General features: G+C 37.8%; 1 protein-coding gene across 4 annotated transcripts in view; it reads left to right on the top strand.

The window, feature by feature from the left end:
- The window catches only part of Ctnna2 (catenin alpha 2), a 1,050,408-nt gene that overhangs the window by 120,560 nt on the left and 902,870 nt on the right, over positions 1–26,978 (top strand). For all 4 annotated transcript variants that reach the window (XM_034511450.2, XM_034511449.2, XM_034511447.2 and 1 more), the window contains one exon: positions 13,810–13,916. In XM_034511450.2, coding sequence (XP_034367341.1) covers positions 13,815–13,916 — 102 coding nt within the window. In that variant the 5' untranslated portion in view covers positions 13,810–13,814. The remainder of the gene's footprint in view (positions 1–13,809; positions 13,917–26,978) is intronic.

The raw sequence follows: 26,978 nt of genomic DNA, 5'->3' as shown, positions 1-26,978 counted from the left end.
AGCTTTAAAGACTGATGGTCTCTGGCCTTTTAGCTTTCTAACTATACTCAATATTTGCTGATAACTTTTACAAAAATACTAAAAGAACTTTCTTGCTTATTCTGTGATTAAAAACCACTGGCTTGGGAGATTAACACCTGTTGCCCCCCCCTCCCTCCCCGCAAGGGTTCTTTTCTGTCCAGGCAACAGAAGCTGAAGCCTCTCTGACTAGGCTGGTTAACTCTTTGTGAACCACAGAGGAAGGAAAGGAAAAGAATTAATTTTTTTACACTGGCAAATCCACACAGAAACATACACATTCATATCATATTTACATTTTTATTCACACATTAAGACATTCACAATTTTGTTGGGCCCAACCACCTGTCTCATACACTCCATAAGTATTCATGCATGCTTATGTAAACACACACACACACATAGATATAGACAAACAGACACATAAATACGGGTAGATTGGATGGGTGGATGAATGGATGGATGGATGGATAGAAGGGGCTGAGCTCCCTAACCCAACCCATCCAACAACTTTATTGTTTTCCCTCTGGCATTTTTATACTTTCTAAGTCAAAAAGATTTTTAGAAAATTACCTCACAGATATAATGTTATAGGAGTAACAAAATGACATCAATAACAAGTTCAGAGCAATGTTTATACTGCAAACTCATTTTAAGTTCAAATCAACAACTTTTACATGACCTTGCCTTATCATAGTGTACACCTGTGGCTTCATCCTTGGACCTAACTGCTTTTCCTTGAACACAAATTTGTCCTAAACCTATTTCTCTTTTTATGGTGATTATGGAAGCTCATTATATTTTTTTATTATGCAGCCTTTACATACTATTATGAGGAATGGGCACATTTTATTCTTGCTTCTAACTTTATTCCATCTTTTCAGCAAAACACCTAAGACCATCACTTAAAACTTTCTTCCTAACATTTTTTAAATTAAATCAGGAATTCTATAGAATCTTTAGTTCATCTAAAGTTCATGAATGTTCAACTTTATGCTGATCTACAGGAAATATGATCACTAGGGTAGGCTAACGCTCAGGGATTAGTATATTAATTTAATAACATCAGGGAAAGCATATCAGCTATGAGAATCAATCCTGAGATGAAGCCTTTCTGGGCCTTGCCGTTGAGCACAACCATCACAGACATAAACAGTGGGCCACCTTTCATCAAAGTCATCCGCTAAGTGTTTAACCTCTTCTAGATGACTTCTGACAGATCACATTAACCTTTAGTCAATCAGCTCAATTTAGAAATCTCTATGTCATGTGGTATGTTGGAAGTTTATCCCATCCTATGGAAGTAGATGCTATGATCTGTGGTTTATATGCATTTCTAGACAAAAGAGAAGAAAGCTATAACATAGGAAGAGATTTTGGTTCTGCTTCCAGTATTAATACAAATGATAAGATTCTAGGTGCAGAGGGAAGCCAGGAAATGAACTAGCCAGATAGTAGAACCTATTTTCAATTTCAAATTACTGACTTTCTATCAGGATGCCCAGGAGAAGGAATGTTCTATTAGGATGTTACATCATTTCATATTTTGTATGTACACTATTCTAAGTCCAAAAATCCATTAAAAAGCCACTTAAACAAGGTAAGGACACAGATACTTCTTTTTAATAATCAAACTCTGGATTATAAATTATTAGTCTCACCTTGTCAACTAAAGGCATGAGGGTGTGTAGCTTCCATCTCACATTTCCACACGGGGAAATTTCACTTTAACAGAAGAAAAAGGAGGCACTGAGGGAGATATGGTAATTCAAATTTTTTGCTCTGTATTTTTTCATAAGTCATCAAGGCATTGCTTACCATGCATGTAAGCTTTTCATGGAGTGTTATTATATAGATTTTTCAAATTACTAGAATGTTATTTTTGCTCTGCAGCACTCTTTTCAGATTTTCTTAATACAGGTATGACATTGCCATCAACAGAGGACCTGGATACACTTAGCTATATGGGTGTTGCCCTGCATTTTTAACAGTAACAGACTGCCTGACTCCTTTTCCCACAACAAAGCAAGAATACTTGGAGATTGCATATTATTTCAATTTTGAATAGACATAGTGACAGATCCTATAATTGCAGCAGCCACGTGCATCTCAGGTTACCTTTCAGTTCGCTGATCCAGAGATCTGAATGGTTATTATGTAAGGGACCTCGGTGGCTATTATGCAAAGGGCAGTTTATTGTTAAAGTAAGTGGGGAGAAAGGGGTGTGTTTAAAATGAGTAAGGGTTATGGGGGAAATCAAGCAAGACTTCAATATATTAGGTCTGAGCATCTTCTGATCAGAGTACGATCAGGAAAATGACAAGCTTCCTCCCTCCCTTGCTTCCATTCAGATGCACTATCATTATAACACATATGCCTGCTGGGGATCAGCATACATTTTATAATTTAGCCTCAACTATAATAAAAAAAAACATTTTGCAAATTCCTTGAGTATGAACAGTTTCCCCTTTATTAACAAGTTAGATCTATTGTGATATTCTAGGTAATATAATTAGAAAACCCTCTTTACAGTCCCTGAATAAGGGAAGGTGTTATATCAAAGGTTTCTGGTGATGATATGATATCATCACAGTGGTTCTTAAAGAATGAATTCTAGCCCCAAGTGTGGAACCCGGGTCTGGAAGCTTAACTCAAGTGCACATTCTTAGACCCAGCTAATTGTGGTGAGTCAGAAGAATTCTCTGCATGTCATAACAGTCTATGCACGAATGTTCCCTCTGATGAGTTTTCAAGGAAAAAGCAAGTTGGAAAGTCATTTGTGTCCATTTACTATCACAGCAGTGAAACTATGCCACAAACTCAGTCCTTTACTCAGACCTACATTTGATATAACCTGTTGTCTGGAATCAGAGGCTCAGTTGAATTTCTCTGGAATATCTTATCAGGAATTTCACAGTCTTAGAACCTTACATATCAAGGTGCTGTTCCAAACAGAAGACAATGAATGGGGAGTTCAAGGCAGTTTCAAATGCCCTGGTTTCTCTCCACAGAAATGCCTGAAGTGCTGACAAGAATGCCTTCCTTATCCATCATGGAATATGCATTATCAAAGGCAACACACTTCTGTCTTAGGTTGGTAAGGCTCTGTGCAGAATCTTACCCGTCCTTGGCTTGCCAGCTTGTTAATAACTCTGTCTGGGGGTCCATTTTTAGGCTTAAGCCATGTACTTTGGCTACCAACATGCTGATGTTGTTAAAGATAAGCTTTAACATGATGGTCAGGAATAAAAATATTCCCAGAACAAAAACGGCTAGCCTGATCTAGCTATAGATGCCATTCCTGAGGTTTGACCAAAATGGAAATACTGAGCTCAGGTCATGAATAATTTTATTGGCATTATCTGCACTATCAAAGGTCAACATAGCAGCGTTCTTTAAATTCATAATCTCACTATAGCAGATTCAGTCTTGTTAATGAAATAAAAAAGTGGGAGAGGTGGAGATCCTTTGGGGCTGCTTGGCGAGAAGCTAACAGGGGCCAAGGACAAGGAAATGGACAGCTTGGCAGGAATATGACATTGGCCAAGGACAAGGAAGTAGACTTCAAGCAGGAATCTTACTTTAGACTAGAACAAAGAAGTAATTTCAGGTAGGAATCTAAATCATAGGCTACAACAAAGAAGTAATCTCAGGCAGGAATCTAAATTTTAGGCTAGAACAAGGAAGTAGGCTTCAGACATGAAAATGACCTTGGGCTAGGATAGGGAAGTAGGCTCAGATACTTTGGTCATCCTGGTAAGCCTTTAGAAGCAGTGATCACCACAGGAGTGTTCATGTAACTAGGTTTGATGACTTGCTTTTTCTTTGACTATTTTTGTTTATTGTATTGCTTGTTCCTCTACTATTTGCATCTATTGTATTGCTAGACCCTCAACCTAGAACTGACCTTAATACATGCATGCAATCAAAATGGTATAAAAGCATAAAGGAAAAGGGGGCATAGGATAGGGGGTTCTAGGAAGGAGAAATGGGGAAAAGGGATGACATCTGTATTGTAAATAAATAAAATATCTAATTAAAAAAAAAAACAGAAATGCCTGAAGTGAGCTCTTACTTCCCAAGTGAGCACCCTGCCTGGAGGCTATAAATAATGCTGGGAAGTAAAATTCCAGTCCAGATCTTACCTCTTTCCTTGAAGAGTTTTGTAATTGGATCTATTAGATTTTCATTTTAAAGGGTAATTTGTATGTCCAACTTTAGCCCATCTCCTAAACTATATGAGGGTTATTTCTTCAGAGTGGAGGTTGTTACAGTAAAGAAAGAAATCTACTAATATGTGGAGATAAGCCAATGTATACTTCCTTAAGAGTTAATTCAGTTGAGCATGTCTGTCTAAGGAAGGCAGGTTCACCTTAACCTAGACATAATGAGGGAAAGCTGGAAAGGTGTACACTGACAAACCTTCAGGCAAAGCACCTATACATGTAAAAATAATTAAACTTAAAAAATATGGAAAGAAAAATTAGATTTTTAATGAAATAATATAATATTCCTTTCTAGAATACTTCCTATCCCTACCATTAAACTCACCTGCAGCTCCTTGTCTGTGAGTCCTGACTCTGGAAGGGGTAGTTTGTCCTTATGCATCTCTTTCTCCTCCTTCTCCTTCTCCTCCTATTGTTCCTCCTCCTCCTCCTCCTCCTCTTCCTCCTCTCCTCTTCCTCTTCCTCCTTCTCTTTCTCCTCCCCTCTTCCTCCTCCTCTTCCTCCTCTCCTCTTCCTCCTCCTCCTCTTTCTCCTCCCCTCTTCCTCCTCCTCTTCCTCTTCTCCTCTTCCTCCTCCCCTCTTCCTCCTCCTCTTCCTCTTCCTCTTCCTCTTCTCCTCTTCCTCCTCCCCTCTTCCTCCTCCTCTTCCTCTTCCTCTTCCTCTTCTCCTCTTCCTCCTCCCCTCTTCCTCCTCCTCTTCCTCTTCCTCTTCTTCCTCTCCTCTTCCTCCTCCTCCTTTTCCTCTTCTTCCTCTCTTCTTCTTCTTCTTCTTCTTCTTCTTCTTCTTCTTCTTCTTCTTCTTCTTCTTCTTCTTCTCTTTCTTCTTTTCTTCTTCCTCTTTGTCTTTCAGATACCTGTTAGGGCCTAAGCATTTCTTGTTTCTAGTAGATTGGATTTCTCAGTACTTCTCTCGAGCTATCCTACCCTAGTGTGGCTTTTTGTCCGTCATGTTTCTGACCTTCAACTGACTTACCTCAATAGCTGTCAGGTTTTTTTGTTTTGTATTACTTTTTTGCCATCTCTTCTCCATTTTTATGCTCCAGGCTACTACCAAGATTTACAGCTTCTCTGTTACTGTTTTAGAATTTGTTTTTAACTCTAATAAATGTATTCTCAAGCTTCTCTTGGGTTCACTCTTAAGTTCTTTTCCTGAGAAGTAATCCCCATATCTCTAGTGTTACCTGGCAACTATGAAGGACACCTAATTCTTTCCAGTAACACCTGGTTCAGTGGAACTCATCAGATCTGAATTCTTATCTAGGGCCACATATCAGGTTCAAGGCCATAAACTCTAAAAATTCAAGATACCCAGAGTTAAAATACTATGGCCATGAGTTGCTTTTTAAAATGAGTTTTACCCACACCTACATCCCGTTAATGTATATAATGCTATCTGTACATTAACCTATATGTTACATTCCATTGCCTTGTATGATACATTCTCTACATTAACCTATGTTATACACTTTCCAGTACTGCTTCTTGGGAATGCTGGAAACTTTGAGAGACTTTCTTACATCCTTTTCTACGTTGCAGTGAAGTCTGAGTTTTGAGGCCCCTGTTTTACAAAATTTCCAGTTTCACTTATATCCCATGACACATCTTAATGAGTAGGCTGAGATTCCATTATATATATTACAAAGGAGAAAATACATAACATTTTTATCTACAATTATTTAATTTATTTTCAGAACAAATACGTTCCTAACAAAATGTTACAATCCTCATTTACCAGGTGACAGACAGAAGCTTAAATCAATAAACTGACTTTGTCAAATATATTTGAAGGTAGTTATCTATCTAATAAGATTAGGTATTATTAATCCTTATTTTCATTTGAATTTACACATTAGCAGGTATTAGCCTGTCTTATAGATATTCTTGTGGTATTTATTGGTAGCCTTGGAGATAGGCTAGACTTCTTGATCGGAGTCTGAAGTTGTGATTACATAGACTGAAGACAGGTTGGGACAAACACTTAGATAATTAGAATGAAGCATGATGATTAAAAGAACAGTAGAATAAAGAAATGAAGTGATGCAGGGGGCCAAAGACAATTTCCAGGAAGATTTGTAAAGGGAATACCTACAAGCAGTGATGCATAGCATTGACTTTGGACACTTGAAAGCAGACACTGGAGCAGTTGTAGTCTAGATAGATATTGCTTGTCAAGCATGAAGCCAAGGTACTTGACCCTCTCTGCCAACAGGGATTTAGTTTTCTTCTGACTTTGCTTTTACTTTAGATTTATATTTCTATTCCTTATTATTTTATTTATGCATCTCTTCCTTCTTTTTCTCCTCCTCCTCCTCATTTACCATAATTTAAGTGGTTGTCCCAACCTGTTTTTAATCTAGGTTGTTCAAGTCAATCGTGATTGACAAATGACTGCTGACCAAAACCTCTTCTTTACCACTGTAGATACTCCAAATTTATCAAAAAGATCACCAGATGGGCTGTGCAATCACCATTTAAATATGTACAATTCAATATCTTTCAAGAAGTAAGTCATCTCAGATATTAAATGGGTTGCTTGGAGCTTTCTCTTGTGCTTGTAAAACTGTAATGTAGAATGGAATACACCCTGTCACCTTGTTACATCCTTTTACAAACACTGCAGTGCTTTTAGTACTGTTTTTCATAAGGGCAAATCTTAAGCAAACGTATACATTGAACATATTGTTTCCAAGTTGACCTGCTTTCATTCCTTCCTCATAAGCACTCCCAGACTCATTCATCCTCTTTTCCCCCAAGACAGATTCATGTGCTACACTCATACAGAATCTGAAGTATCTATGTCAAACATAGCAGCCACACTTGAAAGGATATATGCGATAATTGTTACGGTTACCACTCTGTATTTGGAGTCTCTCTGGGAAGTAAAATAAGATTCCTTTCCATTTGAATCAATAGGAAACAAAATTACTTCTGAGACACTCTTTTTGTGGGCATAGGAAATCATGTTAATTGTAGGATTCAGACTGGAAAAATGTAAGTGACTGTAACTAAAGACTTGGTGTGTGTGTGTGTGTGTGTGTGTGTGTGTGTGTGTGTGTATTTGAGTAAAGATCATTGTCTCAAACACAAACCTATGATGCTGGGGTTCTAGTCTCCAGCTTTTTGAACCTGGTCTTGCTAGATGAGGCTATTTCAAATATATATTTTCCTGTACCTTTTGGTAATGAAAATACATATTCTATTTTGGGAAAATGATTGCTGTTAACAAAAGTAAATAATCCTTCAGAAATAGTGGTATACATCCTATTCCTTGAAGTGTTTAATAGTGACCTTGTGAAATATATATATGATTGTGATTTTTTCCCCCCTGAGGAATCTGAGGCTAATGAAAGACAAATGATCAGAAATTATTCCAAAGCTGAATAACTACAGGACTTTAAATCAAAAACATCTTTGTGACATCATGGTACTAGCAAGCTGCTTGATAATCATCTATGACACAATCTTGCTGATTTTTGATGTGTAAAAATAAGTGTGTGTTCCATGTCACCACACTGGGTTTTCTGAGGATTGCCTGACTATAGGCTTGCTATAGCTGATCATGGCAGCCTGGCTCTAGGTGTGACTTCCCTGATCCTCTTCCTTGACTTCCATAGTAGAATGACACAAGTTGGGATTTCCATCTAGAGAAATATACTGTAGACACATGGCCTTGAAGTGCTGACAATATGAGTTCCACACTAGGAACTTATAGTGGGAGAAAAGAATTAGGTTTTTGACTTCCTTACATGCACTATGTACCTGCAACCAAATATCATCATCATAATTATTATAATTATAAAAATAATAATCACCAACATCCTCATTAAAAGCCACTGACTTTTGTGCTTACTAATTGGGATGACCAATCATGGTTGTTAACATGGGAAGAGGGAACATCACTTGAAGAATTGTGTCCATCAGATTGGGCTGTGGGTCTATCTATGGGACATTTTCTTGATTGCTATTTGATGTATGAGGACTCAGCCCATTAAAGGCATTGCTATTCATAATGGAGTGGACCTGGATTATATGAGGGTAGCTGACTTTGAGCCTGGAAGCCAGCCAATATTCAGCATTCCTCTATGGTTTCTCCTTCAGGCTCTTCTTGGCTTGGGTTTCTGATTTGGCTGCCTTTGATGATGGACTATAACTTGTAATCCTTCATAAAACATCTCCTTCAAAAAATGATATTTTTCACAGCAACAGAAATACAAAACCAGTACAGCTACTTTATAAAAACTAAATGTCGAAGTAGGACAGTGTCCTTAGCAGGATTCAGCCATATTGACTGTGTCATGAACCAGATGCCCAGTTGTCAATTCCTGTACTAAATTCTTGCAGGCATGTGAAACCCATGACATCCAGGTTCCATTTGCCTCAGATAAAATTGTGGAGACACTAAATCATATTAACTTATGGAAGCATGAATTTTTACGTGCACTTTGATTACTTAATTATGCTTTTCTCCAAAGAGTACTTTGTAGGTGACAGCAATATCAAAAGGATGGGTGTGTCTGGGTAATTCTTTTCTTCAATGTCTTTCTTTGTGTTCATAAGAATTCTAAAAGCTGAGGTTAGTTGGTGAATTTAGAAGACTGTGGCCATGATGACCAAAATATAAGACTTTTTTTTTTTTTAACAGTTTCAAGAAATTTCAAAATTTCAACTGATCTGTTGAGGCCCGAGCTGTCCCACTTTGGGTGGCCAAAATGTTGAGGGCCACTCTGCCGCCCCATGCTGGGAGTCAGAATGTCCCAGCCTGCTCTGCTGCTCCGGTCCTCGGGTCAGGGTTTAGCAAGAGAGAGAGAGAGAGTGGGAGGAAGAAGGGGAAGAGACACAAAGAATAAAGACAAGCCAGAGGGTCTGTAGTCAAGTCTTGTTTTCTGTCTCCCTATAGACTATATTTACACCTCCTATTGAGTCTATTACAAGGAAATCCTGGGTATTTATAAGCACACGCAGGAGAACATAGGTGAAGACATTTTACCACGTGCACCATGTAGTTGGGGTCACTAAACAGCAAAACAAGCTATGTGGGATAAACAAGATATTTATCAGAGTGTGCTTCAGCTGTTGTAGGCTGTTGAAAAACAAGTCTCTATCAGGGTATATGGTTCAAGATGGCTGCAAAGTTGATAGCTGCTTTCTAGCCATTTTCTGCTTAAAGTCGGTTCCCAACACTGATCACAGGCTTTCTCTTTAGGTGCTTCAGTTTAAGAAGAGTAGATGTTGTATAAAGCAATGATACTCTAAATAGTAAGGCAGACACATTTATTGTAGAAAATAGCAGATTACCAGGGTTACATCAACCCCTGAATTGAAGATGAAGAAAATTCTTACCTTTGCCTGAGGTTCAGTAGCCAGCTCTTCTAGGCTGTTTTCAGAGGTAGACTGCTGAAATCTTAAACTGTAACACTATGAGTCCAGCTCTGCCTCTACTTGCAAATGTGGACCAATGACAAGTGGTGGGAAGATTGTGGGGTGTAGGTGGGTTTCTTCTCTTTTGTTTTAACTTTATAGTGAACAGTATAATCACCTTGGCAGTGCTTAAGAAATTCTGCAGAGAAACATGCCCCTTCATTCAGCAACCAGACTAAGAAACAGTGGACCCCATGGAACTGGAATTCTCCATGACTGTCCTGCTGGGAGAAGCAATAAGCTGAAACCCAGTGCCAGTCAAAGTTGGAGCTTGCCTCCTGAAAGAGATTTCACAGTGTTGACACTTGTCAAAAGAGCTTGTAGGCGAGACTGGAGTCTAGACATTGTTGATAGGCACCCATATTTTGAATAGAAGTATTTAGCCATGCATTCTTCTTGCCCTCATTCTAAAACCTAACTCTCATGGTAACAGATGGACCCAAGGTAGAGATCACTTGTTCTTTGTCATCATACTCACTTTGGCATATTGAGAACATCTCCTTTTTACACTTTCTCTATTACCTGTGATTTAATTGGCATTTTGAGGACAGGTGGTTGCTTTCAGCTTGTTAGGACAGCAAGGAGTAGGTCTTGACTCTAACCACTCCTGCAATGACAGCAAACTTGAGAAAATCAGCATTCGAGTTTTCCTTTTAACAAACCCATCACATGTAAACTTCTCTTTTCTGTAACTGAATATGGCCTGTGTAGCAAAGAAATGATTGAGGTTTATTCCTAAGGGGATACATTGAGTGATTTGACAAGAACTTCTTTTATGTTTAGAAAAAGAATATTCCTGTGACCTTCAGGACTGGGCTGTGACTAACTCAGCTTCTTGGCTCACAGAAAGCTTGGCGTTCTGCTAAGAAGCTTTTCTCTTTTCTATTTGAAGCCAGATCAGTGAATCTGAGGTGACTGTGCCAGCATTTTTGGTTCTTACCCCAGTGTTTTTTTGTGTGTGTGTTACTTTATGAAGTTATATATTGGAACAGTCTGAAAGGACTCTGTGCCTCCCTTGATCTGCTCACTTATATAACTATCCTGTCCATCTCATTTCAATTTCATTTTTAAATGAAATTCTCTAGTTTGTGTGGATCAGAGGGTGTGTATGTGAGGGTGTATGGACATATTCATATGTGTGTGCACATGCATGCGGAGGCCTGTCATTTATCTCAGATGAGGTCCATCCTGTGTGTGTGTGTGTGTGTGTGTGTGTGTGTGTGTAGTTTGTGTGACATTCCTATGCAAATGTTTGTGCAGATGCATTTGTTCATATGTACTGCACATGTGCAGGATCCCATGGAGGTTAATGGGCGGCAGAATCCCTGGAACTGGAGTGTTAGCTTGGTGTAAGATGCCTGATGTAGGTACTGGGAACTGAATCTTGTTTCTCTGCAAGAGCAGTAAACAGTCAATCTCTGAGCCATCTCTCCACCTCATTATATTCCTTGTTTATATTTTGAGTCAAGGTCTCTCATGTATCTTTGTTCATCATTGTCTGGACTTCTGCCTCAGTCTATAAGGTGGTCCAGACATTGATGGACAAAGGTCTATGGTAGCACATCTTAACCTGGGCTTCTTAGATGCAGATATTCCTGACCCTCTACACTTTAGCTTCTCTTTGTCCCCCTTTATAACACGGTCAAGGTGATCGATCAAGTTACCCTTTTTATTTCCATTTTTTACTATTAACTTGGATGTTTGGCTTCTTGAGGACAGATGGCTGAACTTGGCTTCTTGTGTCACAGGCTATGACACCAAGTTTGGTAACAATATCAGTGTAAGAAAATGCTATCACAACATATGCAGGAAGCTTCTGGCATCCTTACCCCCTCGATAGCAGGAGAAGTCCCATGCCCAGCTGCAGAATTCCCTGCCTGTCAGCACTGCCTGGAGCAGTTGCTAGTGTGAATGAGAAAATTTCAAAGTGTCTGTAGGTTTCTGAGCACCAGTAGCGTGCGGGTGCCAACTATTGTTGTTGTAAAGGAACCCGATTCTAAATCTGTGTGCTTGGATCACTGTGCCTAGTTTATTTAGAACATGGCATTTGGAGAGAGATAAAATACCAGCATGCTGTGTTTTTGCCTTTTCTTATTTTCTTGAGCAAATTAGTTGAGTCTTTTTTTGCTGAATGATTAGCTAGCTCTAAGGAAGGAGGACTGGTGAAGAACTATTTTGTCATGGTGGGTATTCTGGTAGACCTTCTTTGCATTGTTAATTTAAGTAGGAATAATCATGTGTGTTGATTTATAAGGATGGAATTTGATGGTGACATTGATTCCAAAGAAGAGAGCAGCCATGAACATTTTGATTTATGATAGTGTTAAGGCAAATAATTCATATTCCGTTTCTACCATCGAAGGTCGCCTGCCTGGAGTTTAAATGTCAGAATGTATTCAGCCATTTCTTGATGAGTAACAAACCCCAGATGGAATGTAATAATCTATTTTTTGAGGGCAGAGTCATAATTTGCTTTGACCTATTTGAGACTCTGTATTAGTTGTTCTTAGGTGAGACAAATAGACTTCATAGATACTCATGCTGTGGGGTGAGTATGTAACATTGCCGAGTAACTTGAGTCTTGAGAGAGCTGGTAATGTTTAGCCATAAGTACCACATTTACAAGATACTCTTCCAATTTAAGTGATGAAAACTATTGCCCTAAGGTGTATGATACTCTAAGGCCTAAGCTAACAAGAAAACAACCAAGTGGTGTTATAATGCCATGGGGTTATGCATCTGATGATCCTAAGGAATATACTTTGATTCACAGATTTTTTTGTATGTCTTTCCACTGGCTATAATGTTACTTTCTCAATTCTCCCAGTTCTATTTGTATTCCTGAGACTCTTTGTTATGCCAAGACATCATTGTTCTCTGGTTTAACTATCTGCAGTTTCAAAGCATAAGCCACATGAGGTCAATATACAAGCCTTTGACTACAGAGGGCAGATGAGTACATGCTAATCACTGAATAAATGAAATGTTTCTGTAGTATCAGGATCCTGAAAAATTTTGTCTGTGGGTTTGAGAGAGACCCTGAGACACATTGTTGGGGGTAAGGAATTTATTAGAAGAGTTATTCATGCCATGGACAGACAGACATAGAAATAACATGAAAGGGCCTCTGAAGAGGTTTGAGGTCCCAGCACCAGAGATAGGCAGAATGGTAGGCACTATAAAGAAGGAAGTCATAACCCATTAGACAGAAGCATGGGCCTTTTCTTATAGCTCCCTAAGGATGGAGGGGTTTTCATCAGAAGAAGACTGAAGCCAGGCTCTCTGATTCTCAAATAGCAAGCAGGGAATGAGTAAGAAATAGGATGTTTGACTATTAACATTTCCTTTGATGTCATCTTACTTCCCCAGGTGAAGTAGTTAATCTTAGTCACCTTGACACCCAAGGAAGTAGGAATCTTCATTGAAAATGTGTCCCTATCAGATAGACCCCTTGGTCATTTCTCTGGGGCATTTTTTTTTTGTTATTTTTATAGATGTGAGGAAGTCTAGCCATTGTAGATGTTGTCATTGTCAGGTAGGTAACCTTGGGTTATGTCAAAATCCTAGTGAAGAATAAAGCAGAAGCAAGCCAGTAAGCTGATTTTTTTTCTTCAAGGTCATGTCTTATGTTTCTTCCTTGATTTCTCTTGATGCTGGGCTATATAATATGTAAGATGAAATAAACACTTTCCTTCTTGAGTTTTCTTTTGTTACTGCATGCAGCATGGCAATAGAAGGCAAGCTAGAACACCAGATGAAAAAATTAATACATGGAAGCATTTTAGCTAGAGACTCCCAGACATGTCTAGATTACTCCAACTACTGGTATCTGTGAGTGAAGGTCTGCTGCAGGTATTGCGGCCTGGGCCATATTCTGGTTTGAGTTCTAACATTATATTCTTACAGGTCCTATCTGTAGTGACATGCCTCATATATATTGGAATAAGAAGGGACCTTCAAAAATATCTCAGATCTAAGAATTTCACATCAGTACTGGCTGGGGTTTTCCCATCTCTGACTTTTTAGGCTTAGACCTACAGCAATCTTTACACGTCTTCTAGGTTGGCGTGAGGAACTCCTTTTGAAGTTCAGAGTCATGGCATGTGTCCTTGAACGTTCTTTCTAATGGATGCCATATGTTCCTGCAGGGAGCATGACTTCGGCAACTTCACCTATCATTTTAAAATGGGATCCCAAAAGTCTGGAAATTCGGACGCTCACGGTGGAAAGACTGTTGGAGCCACTTGTGACACAGGTAAAGTACTATGTGTTTTTGTTTGTTTGTTGTTTTTTTTTTTATTATTGTTGAGTTCCATGATCCTCTCAAGACTGTTGAAGTTTTTTAAAGAAGATCCGCCATGCTATCCTGCTGACTATTAAGTACATGTATATAATTTCTTCAACTGAGGACGATCTCATTTCCTTACATGAATTAAAGAAGCTTTTTTTCAATGCCTCATATGATATTTTAAAATGTTGGTAAGATATTTAAAGAGGAGGCCCTTGATAAAAGGAACTCTCACATTCAACAATGACTTCAATGTCTAAATGAATCATTTCTCAAACACTTTCAGATGTAAATGCTTAGGTAGGAAAAACTGTTGACCGTTCCCTAGTAGTGAAAATTTATTTCATTATTCTCTCAGTTTATTAGGGAAAACTCTGTCTTGTTAGACTGGACAGTTGCTCAATTTTTGTGTTGACACATTTCCAGGAGGCTACTGTCAAGAGCACAGAATGTCATCAGGATTTTAAGTGTTGAGAATTAATGCTTAGTGTGTCATGAATCATGTCCTTTGCAATCTGAACACTTAAGTTCCTGGAATATGAAAATGTGAACTTTTATGATGCATTTGTAGAGATTCATTATGCCACATGAAGCCTGAGGCTATTTTTATTGGTTTGTGCTGTGTGGTTTAACAAATTACCATCAAGTTAATGGCTTCAAGCAACATAGATTTATTGTTTGATGGTTTTAGAGGTCAAAAATTCTAAAGTCAAGGCACAGGCAAAACTACATTCTTATTGGATACTTGAGCAGAAAACCATGTCCTTGCTTTTTTTAGCTCCTAGAATCCTCTTGACTTCTGTGGCCTCTTCTTGTATATTTGATATCAGCACTATAGAATCTGCACATTTCTTTCCCTTGTCTCTCCTATATTCATGTACCCTCGCTAATATTGATCCTCTTAGGACTCTGTTGTATTGAGCTTGCTAGAATATACTAGAAAATCACCAACATCTTTGTATCCTTAACCAAATTGCATCTTTAAAGGCCTTTTGCCATGTAACAAACATACTTATAGTTTCCATGAATCAAAGGCAGATGTTTTGAGGGGACTGAGGGTTATCATTCATCATGACAGTAGCTTCTGGGTACTCACCATTTAAAAAACATTTTCATTAAGTCCTGAAGTTACTGAACGTCTCAACCATTATAGCTTCAATTGCATTTGAAAGTCTCACCGATTCCATTGCCTTTAAAGTCTCCAAACTCATGTGAGTCTTTTAGGGATAAGGTCATCAAAGTTCTCCACCTGTTTAACTGTGAGAGGCTGAGGCTTGGTCTTCTGAAATGAATTGGTAAGAGAGGCAGGCAGTCTCAGTTACAGACATTCCAACTCCCAAAATGAGGAAGTACAAATAAACTTTGCCAGCCTCAAGATTATAGCTCCCAGTGGGCAAGTGTCACTGTATTCCAAAATCTGTGAACAACTCTCTGGGGCATGAGAATCTCCTGTTGAATAATAGTGTTTTTTTTCTGGAGCACTGGCCATAAATGCTCACGTACATATGTGGCCTGAGTTTCTACAGATCAAATTTGAGGGATGCAGTCATCCCTTTGATTTCTGCCCTTTAAGTAGAAGCTTTTAACCTTTTCAAGAATGTCATGATTTCCCCATGTGTACCTGTGATAACTCATTCTGTTGAATAATCTGTTCCAGAAAGTCTGTTTTCATTATCCCCACATCCAGACACTCCCTCTGATGCAATGTTCAAGGAAACCCCATGTCACAGGTGTAGGTTCACAACAGCCTTTATTGACTTGATACTTTGAACTGTGTATTCATATAAGGTACTGGCAAAAGGCCATTGGGTTATACTATAGGTTGCCTCTCATGTTAAATAAGGAATGAAGAGAGTGTTACAGTTTTGGAGTAAATAATATTTACTCCAAATACTATGTAAATATTATGGATACATAATAACCCTTCAGGAATAAAATTTATTAGGAGAAACTCTGAGCCTTGAGTTGAAGTTTATTAGTTTGAGACTGGCTTTTAGTCTTGAGTTGAGAAAGTTTTAGAAAGAAACAATAATACATTAAAAACCACTTAACAGCACATTAAAGAGGAAGGCTTACCTTTAAAATCTGGAAGGAATCTTCAGAATGAAATTAATCATGGTGGATTATACCCGTAATATTTAAACTCAGAAGACAGAGGCAGATCTGATGATGTACATAGTGAGTTCCAGGTCAGCCAGGGTACATAAAAAAAAAAAAAAGAAAAAAAGAAAAAAAAAAAAAAAAGGAAGGTTGGAAGATTAGCTTAAAGAAAATCCTTCAACAAAGGATCTGTCTTGCATTTGTAAGTTGTCTAGGGCTATTGGGAAGTTCCACATCATGTGATTTAGTCTTAGATAGCCTATGTGGAAAAGAACATGGAGTAGTCGGGCATCAGTTAGAATCACAAAGATGGAGCTGAAACCACAGAAAAGAACAGCTTCCGAATCTAGCTGCCAGGCAGGGTCTGGGGCCTTGGTGGGTATCTTCTGGCTGTGGGATCTTCCCTCTTAGGTGACTACAGTTTTAAACATTAAAAACTGTGATTGAACGTCTCCCAGCAGGTTTTCCTGAAAGCAACTATTTTCATTTGAGCCTCTTTTGCAATCTTTAAAGGCTGAGAACTTTTCGAATTATCATTTTCTGTTTCCTTTCTATTTTAACTGTAATAATTCTTCCTTGTGTTTACCTGTTTTCTCTCGCATTTAAAAAGTAATAAGCCTGGAGAAATGAAGCAATCCCTTCATGCCTTTGCTTAGAAATGTCTTCAGTTGAATATCTCTGTTCATCACTGTTTTGGTTTCCACAAAGTTGAAGGAATCAATTGTCTAAGTTTCTGTTACTCTCCAACAAAGTTTCCCTTTCTTCTTTCCAACATCATGATCCTTACTTATTTCATTCCAAGGCCCTGCTAATGTCTCTTTTGATCATCATATTTCTACCAAGTCTCTTTCTGATGCTTTGGGTGAGTCTCCATGAACACAGACACTGTTTGCACCGTGTAAGTCCATCTAAGAACCAAGCCATCTCTTCCATCCCCCTTTTTCCCTACACCATGTTATGTCTTCTTAACAATTTCCACTACTTAATACTCTATGTATAAATTGACCAAAACAATGGTAATATGAAATCTAAAATATAAATAAATTATAAAAGGAGGTCACATTGTTTCCTGCTCTGGACCATTTTCTATTTATTTTAAGAATATCAGTATTGATAAATGTCCTCATTCATGACTTATTTATGAGATTCCCAGATTAATATATTTGAGTAGTTTCTATGGAAACACTATAATGTTAAAGCAGCAGTGCATACATTCCTGTCAAAGAACTAAACATAGGAACGATAAGGGATTCAAGAAAACCATATGATGGGAGGGTCTGGTCGAAGTATTTATTCTTTGATAAAGTTCTCAACCTGTTTCCAAGCATTCTATCCATTTTATTACTAGGTTCTATTTGCACTTTTGGGTGGTGTTTTCTTGTCCTTAAATTCTAGTTTTCTGCTTATAAGTTGAATTAAAGAGTACCTGTGCCTGAATCATATAAAATTTCATAAAGATTTTTTAAACTTTTCTTCTTTAAAATATGTATGCATAAATATAAATTAATTGCATAACTTAAATATAATTACCCTGGCTATGATTCAGGGACTTATCTTTATCACTTATACTAACATTTAATTGAATGAATACTTAATATTTCTAGTGGCTTACAAATAGTCTCATCTCTTAATGTCAACAATTCTCAAGTTGCTAGGTTTACCAGTAAATGGCATATATCTCAGATGATTCTATTGAAATACTTCTTTGAATTAAGGTCGCAGGAAAGATTGTGAAGCAGTCATTGATGGCCACTTATGAGATTCATATTTATTTGATGACTATGTAATCTAGAGTCTGATTAATTTCTATTTGGGCATTAGGTTCAATATCTTAATGTCTGCCACCAGATGGGAGTGATGCTCTTTTGGTTATATGTCCAGCTGTGCTGGCCATGTTTTGAAACTTGATTAATACATAAAGCCTTTTCACACACACACACACACACACACACACACACACACACATCATGAGAGATTTCAAAGTGATACTTAAGCTATTAAAGAATACAATGCATATATATGTCTACTAGCACTTTTTTCAAAATAAATTCAAGATGCAACCTAGCTAAAAATCAGCATTAATTACATTGATGATATTTTCAGAGACAAAGAATCATTGTACATTAGAAAATGTTAGTGTAATACTAGCTTAGTTGTTTGTTTTACATACTCATACTGCCCTGGAATACAATTGGAGTTATCTGTCTCCCCACTGTTAGAGACAGCTGCTTTCAATCACAGATATCCAGAGCACTGTGGTGTAATTTTACTGTGTTTGGCATACATTTACTCTCTGTTAACTGGCACCATCTGCCCATTCCTTCCCTAGGAAAGCCAGACTCAATCAGTAAACCATTATCATGGTTTGAAACTATGAACCAACTCTCTTAATGATGAAACTACTGAATTCTCTTAGAATATTTATTTGCAATGATGTCTGGAATAAATATAGCTATTATATTTTCTCATAATAAAACAAAAAGCAATAGTCTTACCATTAGCCAAGAACTACTGCTGAAAGAGAAAGAGGAAGAGAGAGAGAGAGAGAGAGAGAGAGAGAGAGAGAGAGAGAGAGAGAACGAGAGAGAGGAACAGAGAGAGACACACACAGAGAGAAATGAACCTCTTCCGGGGATGGACCTTGTAAATGCTTATCAAATTCAAAGCAGTCAACCTGAAATCATATACACGAATGGACTCAAGGAGTTATATTTTTCTGGCTGGCTATCTATCTATTTATCTATCTTCTTTCTACCTATTTGTGCATACTTATACATTCACAGGTATTCACTCATGTGACAATAATAACCAAAGAAAAGGGCACTGTCAGTTTGAGAGTGGATTCCTGGAAGGGGTTTAAGGGGAAGAAACTTGTTAGGGACTGGAGGAGGGAAAGGAAATGCAATTATATTTTATTTTAAAATGTAAGTAATTAAAAAGTAAATAAATGATCTCAAACGACGTGATGTGCACATGCTTAATTAATATGCCACTTCACTGAGTAATTCCTGTATTTTAATTTTGAATGTTATTTTGGATTTCTTCCTGTGTTTTCCTAAAGATAAGCTTATTCAGTACTGATCTCCCACCTCAACATTTTCTCATTCTTTTTCTCGCTCCCTCCTTCTATCTCTCTCTCTCTCTCTGTTTCTCTCTCTCTGTTTCTCTCTCTCTGTTTCTCTCTCTCTCTCTCTCTCTCTCTCTCTCTCTCTCTCTCTCTCTCTCTCTCTCTCACTGTCATGTGATTGTGTGTGTGTGTGTGTGTGTGTGTGTGTGTGTGTTGGGTAGGGAGATATGTGTAGCTGAAGACATCCTTGACTGTATCTAACTTAGTTCATCATGCTTGTACAAGCACTTTACCAGCTGAGCCATTTCCCTGCTCTTTGACAGGGACTGACTTAAGGTCAGAATGAAATGTGCTGATTCATTTTCATTAGACTCCATGCTTTAAAGTCCCTACTGCTACGAACTTATATGAAAATCCCCTCCTTGAATGTGCAGTTAATCACAGATAACCACAGGCTCTGAAAGGGGAAAAAGACACCTGTGTTTCTCCCCAGGTCTCATGCCATCCTAGGACCTTCTGTGCATTTTTATTTATTTCATTTTTTGATTTAGTAGGGTAAATATGATATTTCATTTGGTAGTTGAGTAAAGCAAGTTTTTAAAAGAAGACCTTTAAAGAAACTTAAAGTTGGGCTAAACTGAGAAGACTGACATGCAGAATGGACCAGAAGGAATAAGGTAGAGGGTGAGGGGTGGACTTCAGGGATGAGAGGAAGGTAAAGGAGGAGAGAAGAGAAAACATATCCCACAATAAAGGGATAGCATCAAGAGTGAGGCTGTAAATCATTGGTAGACATCTTGCTTGGGAAGATGGTCTACCTTCTTTTGTCTGTGTCTCTTGATTTTGGTAAAGCCTACAGTTTGCTGACCTTGATCCATTTTATAAACAAATTTCTCAATGTGCAAATGAACACAGAACACGTACATTGAAAAATATGCTTTTTATTCAGTATGTCTGACTGTCTCTTATTTTTTCAAAAGCTCTTTCATTCTGTTTAACAATAAAATCAAGCTGTTAAAATGATTTCCCTCATGTTCTTTTTATTTCTTTCTTAATCTGAGTACTTCCGTGAATATTTTCAATGGGAAAAAATAAAATTTTAAATTAATTTTATAAATGAAATTCCTGTCAAAGAAGAATAAGATTTGAATGTGTTTGAAACAAGACTATTAATGAAGTTTTATGTGAGCTAATTGAGTGATTTCCAGGAACAAATTATGGGAGGGCAGCAGTCAGAATTACTCTGATGCAGATGGTAGGGAAACTTTACCTGAACTAAAGGCAAAAAAGAAGAAGAAGAAAAAAAGAAAGAAAGCAAGAAAGAACCCTCAACTGGAGCAAAGGAATGCCAATAGAGTAATAATGTTGCATTCACTCAGAACTAGCAAACTAATTAAAACTTGTCGGGTGTCTGAGCTGAAGGAGCAGGATGTGTCAGCCAAGCCTCTTCTACCTGTCTCCCATGCTGATGTTGCAATTAAAAAATAATAAATAAAGAGAGAGAGAGAGAGAGAGAGAGAGAGAGAGAGAGAGAGAGAGAGTAACTAAGAGAAAGAAAGAAAGTGTAAGCCGTAAACTTTGCTTTCACATAATTCAAGACAGACAGGCAGTAAAATCACTGAAAAAAATCTAACACATTTCTGAAAATACACCTCTTGATTCAGTGACATGGATTTGTGAGTTTGGTAGCTTCTCTCTTTTAAAGATTTATTTTCATTCATTTCTGATATGTATTGAATGGGTGTGTGTATGAATGGGTGTCTGTGTATCACCTATGAACACAGTTGCCAACAGAAGCCAGAAGAGCATGCTAGATCTCCTGAAACTGGCATTGCAGGTGGTTTGAGCTCTCTGATATGAGTGTTGGAAACACAACTCAGGTCCACTGGGAAAGTAGCAAGCCCATTTTGGCCTTCAAGCCACTAGGCATTCCTGGTGGGACTCTTCATGGGTTTCTGATCTACACCAGAGGCTAAATCTCATTCTTCTTTCATTCTCTGTCTACAAGTTTTATATTCTCAGTGTCTGGGGCTTCATCCTGGTAATCCTTTTCTTTTTTCTCCACTTTTTCCTCCACTTTTTTCTCCACTTTTTTACTGTGAGGTCTATTCACCACTGTGGTTTTTCATTATAACAAGTATGCTGACAACAGACCTCTATTTCAGGCCATCAGAAGCAGCTTGTCAGAGGGGAGCCCTGCTCTGGGCCCCCTTTTTGAAACCATCCTGTCTTTCATCAATACTAACCATCTAGGTGTTCTCTTGTGAGGTTCAGAACTGCCATCTAAATCATGAAGTCACAGGTTTTCTTCCCTGGCCTGTCTTTGCACGGGATGCAGACTTAACACTGAAAACAAGGAATGATTGTGTCATCTCCTTACACTGTTTAAGAAATTGGGCTTGTTTTTAATCTCAGAATAAAATGAAACCTGACTGAATACACCCTGATTTGAGAGCTGCACTCATCACTGAGTGACATACCTCAAGCTGGAGAGGTCATCTGTCAGTCAGCGTCTCAGACCCTGTAGACTGTGTTCAATCTCTGCACTATCATTTACTTGAATTATCCTCATACTTTTCAGCAATTTTGTATGTTCCCTGATGTCGCTGAGACTGAGAATTTTCTCTCTCATTTTCCTTCCTGTTTCTCTCTCCCAACTTTTTCTGTTCTGTTTCCCACTCCTCTCTACTAGTGTTCCCTCTTCCTCTTTTGTTCCTTCAGTCTCATCATTGTGGTTTTTTCAAAGCATTTGTCCCCATCTGTGCCTGTCTTACTGAGTGGATGTAATCTCTCTGAGTGGCTTCTACACTGGATGGATAGATCCTTGGGGACGGGAATGGCATAAGACTGATTCACATATTCATCTCAACTGCCATTCCACATAGAGAATTGTAGGTGAACCTTTACTGAAGGATTAAATAAAACTCTTTTTTAAACTATATTTTTAAAGATATATTGCTCTGTCTTCCTCATTTTCCAGAATTAGCAAGTGGTGCAAACTAATTACATACTGAAGCACATGTTTCATGAATACATTGATAGTTTTAATAATTGTTTGTTCTGTGATTTTTAAAGGTTAAAAACACTAACTTTTAAATGAAGATATTGCAATGCTTAAATACCTAATAACCAAGCTGAGTAATAATGAAGTGATTTTATCTACATAATAAAATGTATAATATATACATTTTATGTATATATGTAATATATATATATATATGTGTGTGTGTTTTTTATACACACAATATTTATGTGCCTTTACAAAAAAGTTAATGAATCTTTTCAGAATTCCTATACTTAATCTATATTTTCTTTACAAAGTTAAGTTTTCTTGTTATTATATTTAAAAGGAAGTGTCCTGGGACTGGAGAGGTGGCTCAATCACTGATAGCACTTGTTGCTTTTTAGAGGACCATGTTAAGCTCCCAGGACCCACCCATGCCTCACAACCATCCCTAATCTGAATCCCAAGAGATCTCATTCAGTATTCTGATCTCTGCAGGCACCATGGACCAGGCACCAGGTTCCATTGCAGCGCAACTCCATACATACAGGCAAAACGCTCATACAAATAAACTATGTATTTTTAAAAACTTAGAAGGAAGTTTCCTCCTTCACAATAATTGTTCAAAGGTATTATAGGCTTTAAATGTTGATATGTAAAGTGATCTTCATTAAAAGTAAATTTTACTTTTTTACTAAAAATTTTAATTTTTTTACTAAAGTATTATGGACTTTCCTTTTATTAAATTGGCACTCAAATGCTAGTTCTATACACAATTATTTTACCTGCTTTCCCCTGTATTTTATGTGTGTACATGTGGTATGCATGTTTTCATGGGTGTATTATATTGGTGTGCATTCACATGGGTGTACATCCATGTGGAGGTCTGAGGCTGATGTTAGGTTATCTTCATTCACTCATCCAACTTACTAATGAGGCAGCCTCTCTCACTCAACCAGGGCTGCCAGATGTGGTTAATGTTTCTACCCAGATCACTCTGGAGATCAACTATATCTTTCACCAGAGGCTTGAATTATAAACAAGCTGCCATACACACCTGACATTTATGTGAGTTCTGTGGACACAAACTCAGGTCCAAAAGCTTGCATCACAAGTCTTGCCCACTGAGAGATGCCCCCTTCTCTCTCCACTTCTGAGCAGCTTGAGTAAGTAACTACACAAATCCTACTCTCTCTATCTCCTGGTCATGGCTGCCAAAGCTCCAAATATAAGTTAAGGATAGCTAAGTAAAGTTGAATTTTCAGCAAACAACAAAACCCTGTCCAGCTTAATTATGCCATATTTGAGATATCCAGTCTTACAAAAAAAGGTTTCATTATTATGCTAAGTGTAAATGACAGTTGATTTATTGCTAATTTGTAAATTCAAGATGTGTTTAATTTTGTAGCTCAAATAACTATTTTTAGCAGTGCTGGAAAGGAGAGATATCAGTACTGTCTTTCCAAGGTAGTTTTCTTGCTAGAAATATAACTCAATGCTAAAGCACTTGCCTACCTTGCAGAAAGTCGAGCATATGAAAAAATTAATAAAATAAAATGTGATCATTTTAAATTAAGCTCAAATTCTTTTCTAATTTCTTTCCTTAAGCTAATCAGTCTTTATATATATATATATATATATATATATATATATATATATTATTTTCTATAATAGTTTCAAATCTCAATGAAAAGAACTTTCAGTGTAGAACTCAGGAATGTCTCAGTTCACATGTACATGGGAATGCTTTCCTGCTTGCTGATCTGGCTGCTGCCTGTGTGTCCTTTTGGAATACCACCGTCAGATGTCACTGTCTTCAGCTTTTAATTTTTTTAATGGATTTTTTTCACTTTTATCTTATGGCTTAGTATTCTGTCCACATGTGCGTACTTGTGTCAGATATGTGCTTGGTACCTGTGGAGCCCTGAAGAGGGCATTAGATGCATTGGAACTGGAGTAAGGGTGATTGAGAACTCACTATCAGGACACTGGAAATCAAATCTAAGTTTCTACAAGAGCAGCAAGTGCTCTTAACAGCTGAACCTTCTCTCCAACCCACAAGTCAGGTTTTTGGACACAACTTTTACCATACTCCCCTATTATCTTGTGATTTCTTTGTCTAGTATCATTCTATACCATGTAAATCATAGCATATATATATGCTTCACTATGCTTGTAACTTACAAGACCGTAGATTCTATTCTTTCTAATTTCTTCTCTTTATTTAAAAAAATCATCTTATTATTTTTTTATGCATGTGTATGTGTATCTGCCTATGTGGGCCAGTAGAAGCTGGAAGAATTTCAGCCTCCTCTCACTGCCTCTTCCCAGGGGAGTTACAGGTAGTTGTAGCTGCTTGATGTGAATCCTAAGAATGACACCAGATTCTTTAGCAGAGAAGCAAGGACTTTTAACCTCTGAGCCGTCTCTCCAGCCTCACCTCTTTCTCTTGGCATAGCATGAATGAACAACTTTAGAAGTTTCTAGTAAATGAAATAATGAGCATTTGGCTGACAAAAAGTGTCTGTCTCTGAAAATTGGGACATGTCCATGTTGTGTTCCCCCTGGGCTCTTTCACTACTGAGGAAAGTCCACAAGCTATGCAAAGTTGACCTCCTGAAACAACCGCCTTGGAATGATTTTACAGATGATATTATCTACTAAAAGTGTATTTTTAAAAAGTACTAAGCTTAAGAATACGTCAGCTTTCTCAGCCAACTATTTTGTACATTAGGGTTCCAGAACTACTGAAAATGTTGTTATGTTATTTCTTCAGCTATGAATAGTAAGGAGGGGTGGAGAATGAGGTGGTTTGGTTTCCAAAGGTCTCCTATGGTGTTCCAGTTAGTTACAAAAAGAAAAAAATTCTTGACTATGATGCTATTACAAAGTATAGCTATTATTTCAAATGCACGGTGGTGCCTGTGGTAATGGCTGAGATGGTAATTTCATCCTAAAGTGTAGTTTTTCGATGGCTTATTTAACAGGAACTCCCAATTTACACTATTGACTGAAACTTCTCAAGCTTGTTTTCATGCCCCGGGGGAGTTTTATAAAGAGATGAGATAGAAATCTCTTTAGCTGTCTTATTGAAGCATAGAAAATATATAACACTCTCCCAACTATTAAAATTTAGGTATATTCTGGTGACATGTACATTTTTAAATGCTTTCCAATGCTTTATCTTTCACATAGGCAAATTTTTCAGGAAAGACAGGCTGCATAATTTAACATACGCTTCAGACATTTAATATAGTTAAACATAACATGTTACAATTTTAATCATGAAAAACCTTTTTCTTTAATTCAGCATGGCTTCTATCAGATCACTTTGTTAGGGTGCTATTAAAGGATGGTTAATTTCACTTCTTTTCCTTTGCTAAATGCTATTCTGCATCCACATGCAGTCAGCCGCTAGGCACTGTCTTTTCTACCTGTGTTCCTGAGCTCCTGGGCATGCTCTTTTGTGTTCTCTCTGTTTACTCCAGTCACATTCAGCTTTTCCTTACTCGCTTGCATTCCGAAACTGCTGATAATATGGCTATTGTTGTTTTTGTCTGCTTTATGGAATTATCACTGTTAAAAATGTCATAGATGTTTTCACTCTACTGCTTCGATTTTTCAAGCCATGGTCATTTGGGAATGGAGAATCTCAATTGAGAAAATTCTTGTATCTGTTGGGCCTGTAGGTAGGTCTGCGAGGTACCCTATAGAATACTAATAAATTGGGGTGGTCTTCCCATGAGTGGGGGGTCTTCAGTTATATAATGTAAAAGACTGAGCAATCCATGAGGAATAAACCTGTTAGGAACACTCCTCCTCTGGCCTTTGCTTCAGTTCCTGGATCCAGGTTCCATCCTTGAGAACCTGCTCCAACTTTCCTTCATGGTGGACTGTAAGCTATAAGAAGAGCACACTTATCCTGACTCGGATTTTGGTCATGGTGTTTATCAGTGTAATAGAAGGCAAATTAGAAACGACCTTAAAAAAATGATTTCTCTTAGGATGAATGCTGTTCTTATCCTCCTTAAATTTTTAAAATTACTATTTGGAAGAATAAGTGATGGTCACTTAATTCTCTCATTTTTTTTTTTTTTTCGAGACAGGGTTTCTCTGTGTAGCCCTGGCTGTCCTGGAACTCACTCTGTAGACCAGGCTGGCCTCGAACTCAGAAATCCGCCTGCCTCTGCCTCCCAAGTGCTGGGATTAAAGGCGTGCACCACCACTGCCCAGCTTCTGTATGTATTTCTAATTGACTGAAAGTGATTATATGCAGCTAAGATAGAAAGGAATGGGGTATGAGGAGGATGGGAAACATTTGTTCTGGTCTTGGATTCAGATCAGGAAGTGATTTCAAGGCTGCCCTTTTTTTTTTTTTCCTGAGATCTTTGGTGGTTTTGTAAACTCCATTATTTTTGATTTTGCAGTTTTGTTTTGGTCAGTGGTTATGTAATGTGTATATGTGAATTGGTTCATATGCACATGTATTTGCATCCTGTGTGCATGCATGTGCATGCATGTGTGCATGTGTGTGTGTGTGTGTGTGTTGGTGTATGCTATTGCACAGAGGCCCAAGATATCAAGAATCATCTTTGATCACTCTTTCACCATGTTCCTTGAGACAAATATCTAAAACTATGTATGTAACTGTTCCAGTTAGCCTTAACTGTCAATCTGATAAAGCCTAGAAGCATTTGCAAACAGTCAATCACAACTGAGTAATTGTCTGTACCAGGTTGTTTTGTGGGCAAGTCTATGAAGGACTGTTGACTATCCTAATTAACACCCTGCAGGATCTGCCATCTATTGTGCAGCTGGTCCTGGCCTGTATAAGAAAGCCATCTAACCGTGAGCCAAT

This window comes from Arvicanthis niloticus, chromosome 9, assembly GCF_011762505.2.
Source record: "Arvicanthis niloticus isolate mArvNil1 chromosome 9, mArvNil1.pat.X, whole genome shotgun sequence".
Lineage (NCBI taxonomy): Eukaryota > Metazoa > Chordata > Mammalia > Rodentia > Muridae > Arvicanthis > Arvicanthis niloticus.
This window is presented reverse-complemented; position numbering and strand designations above follow the sequence as displayed.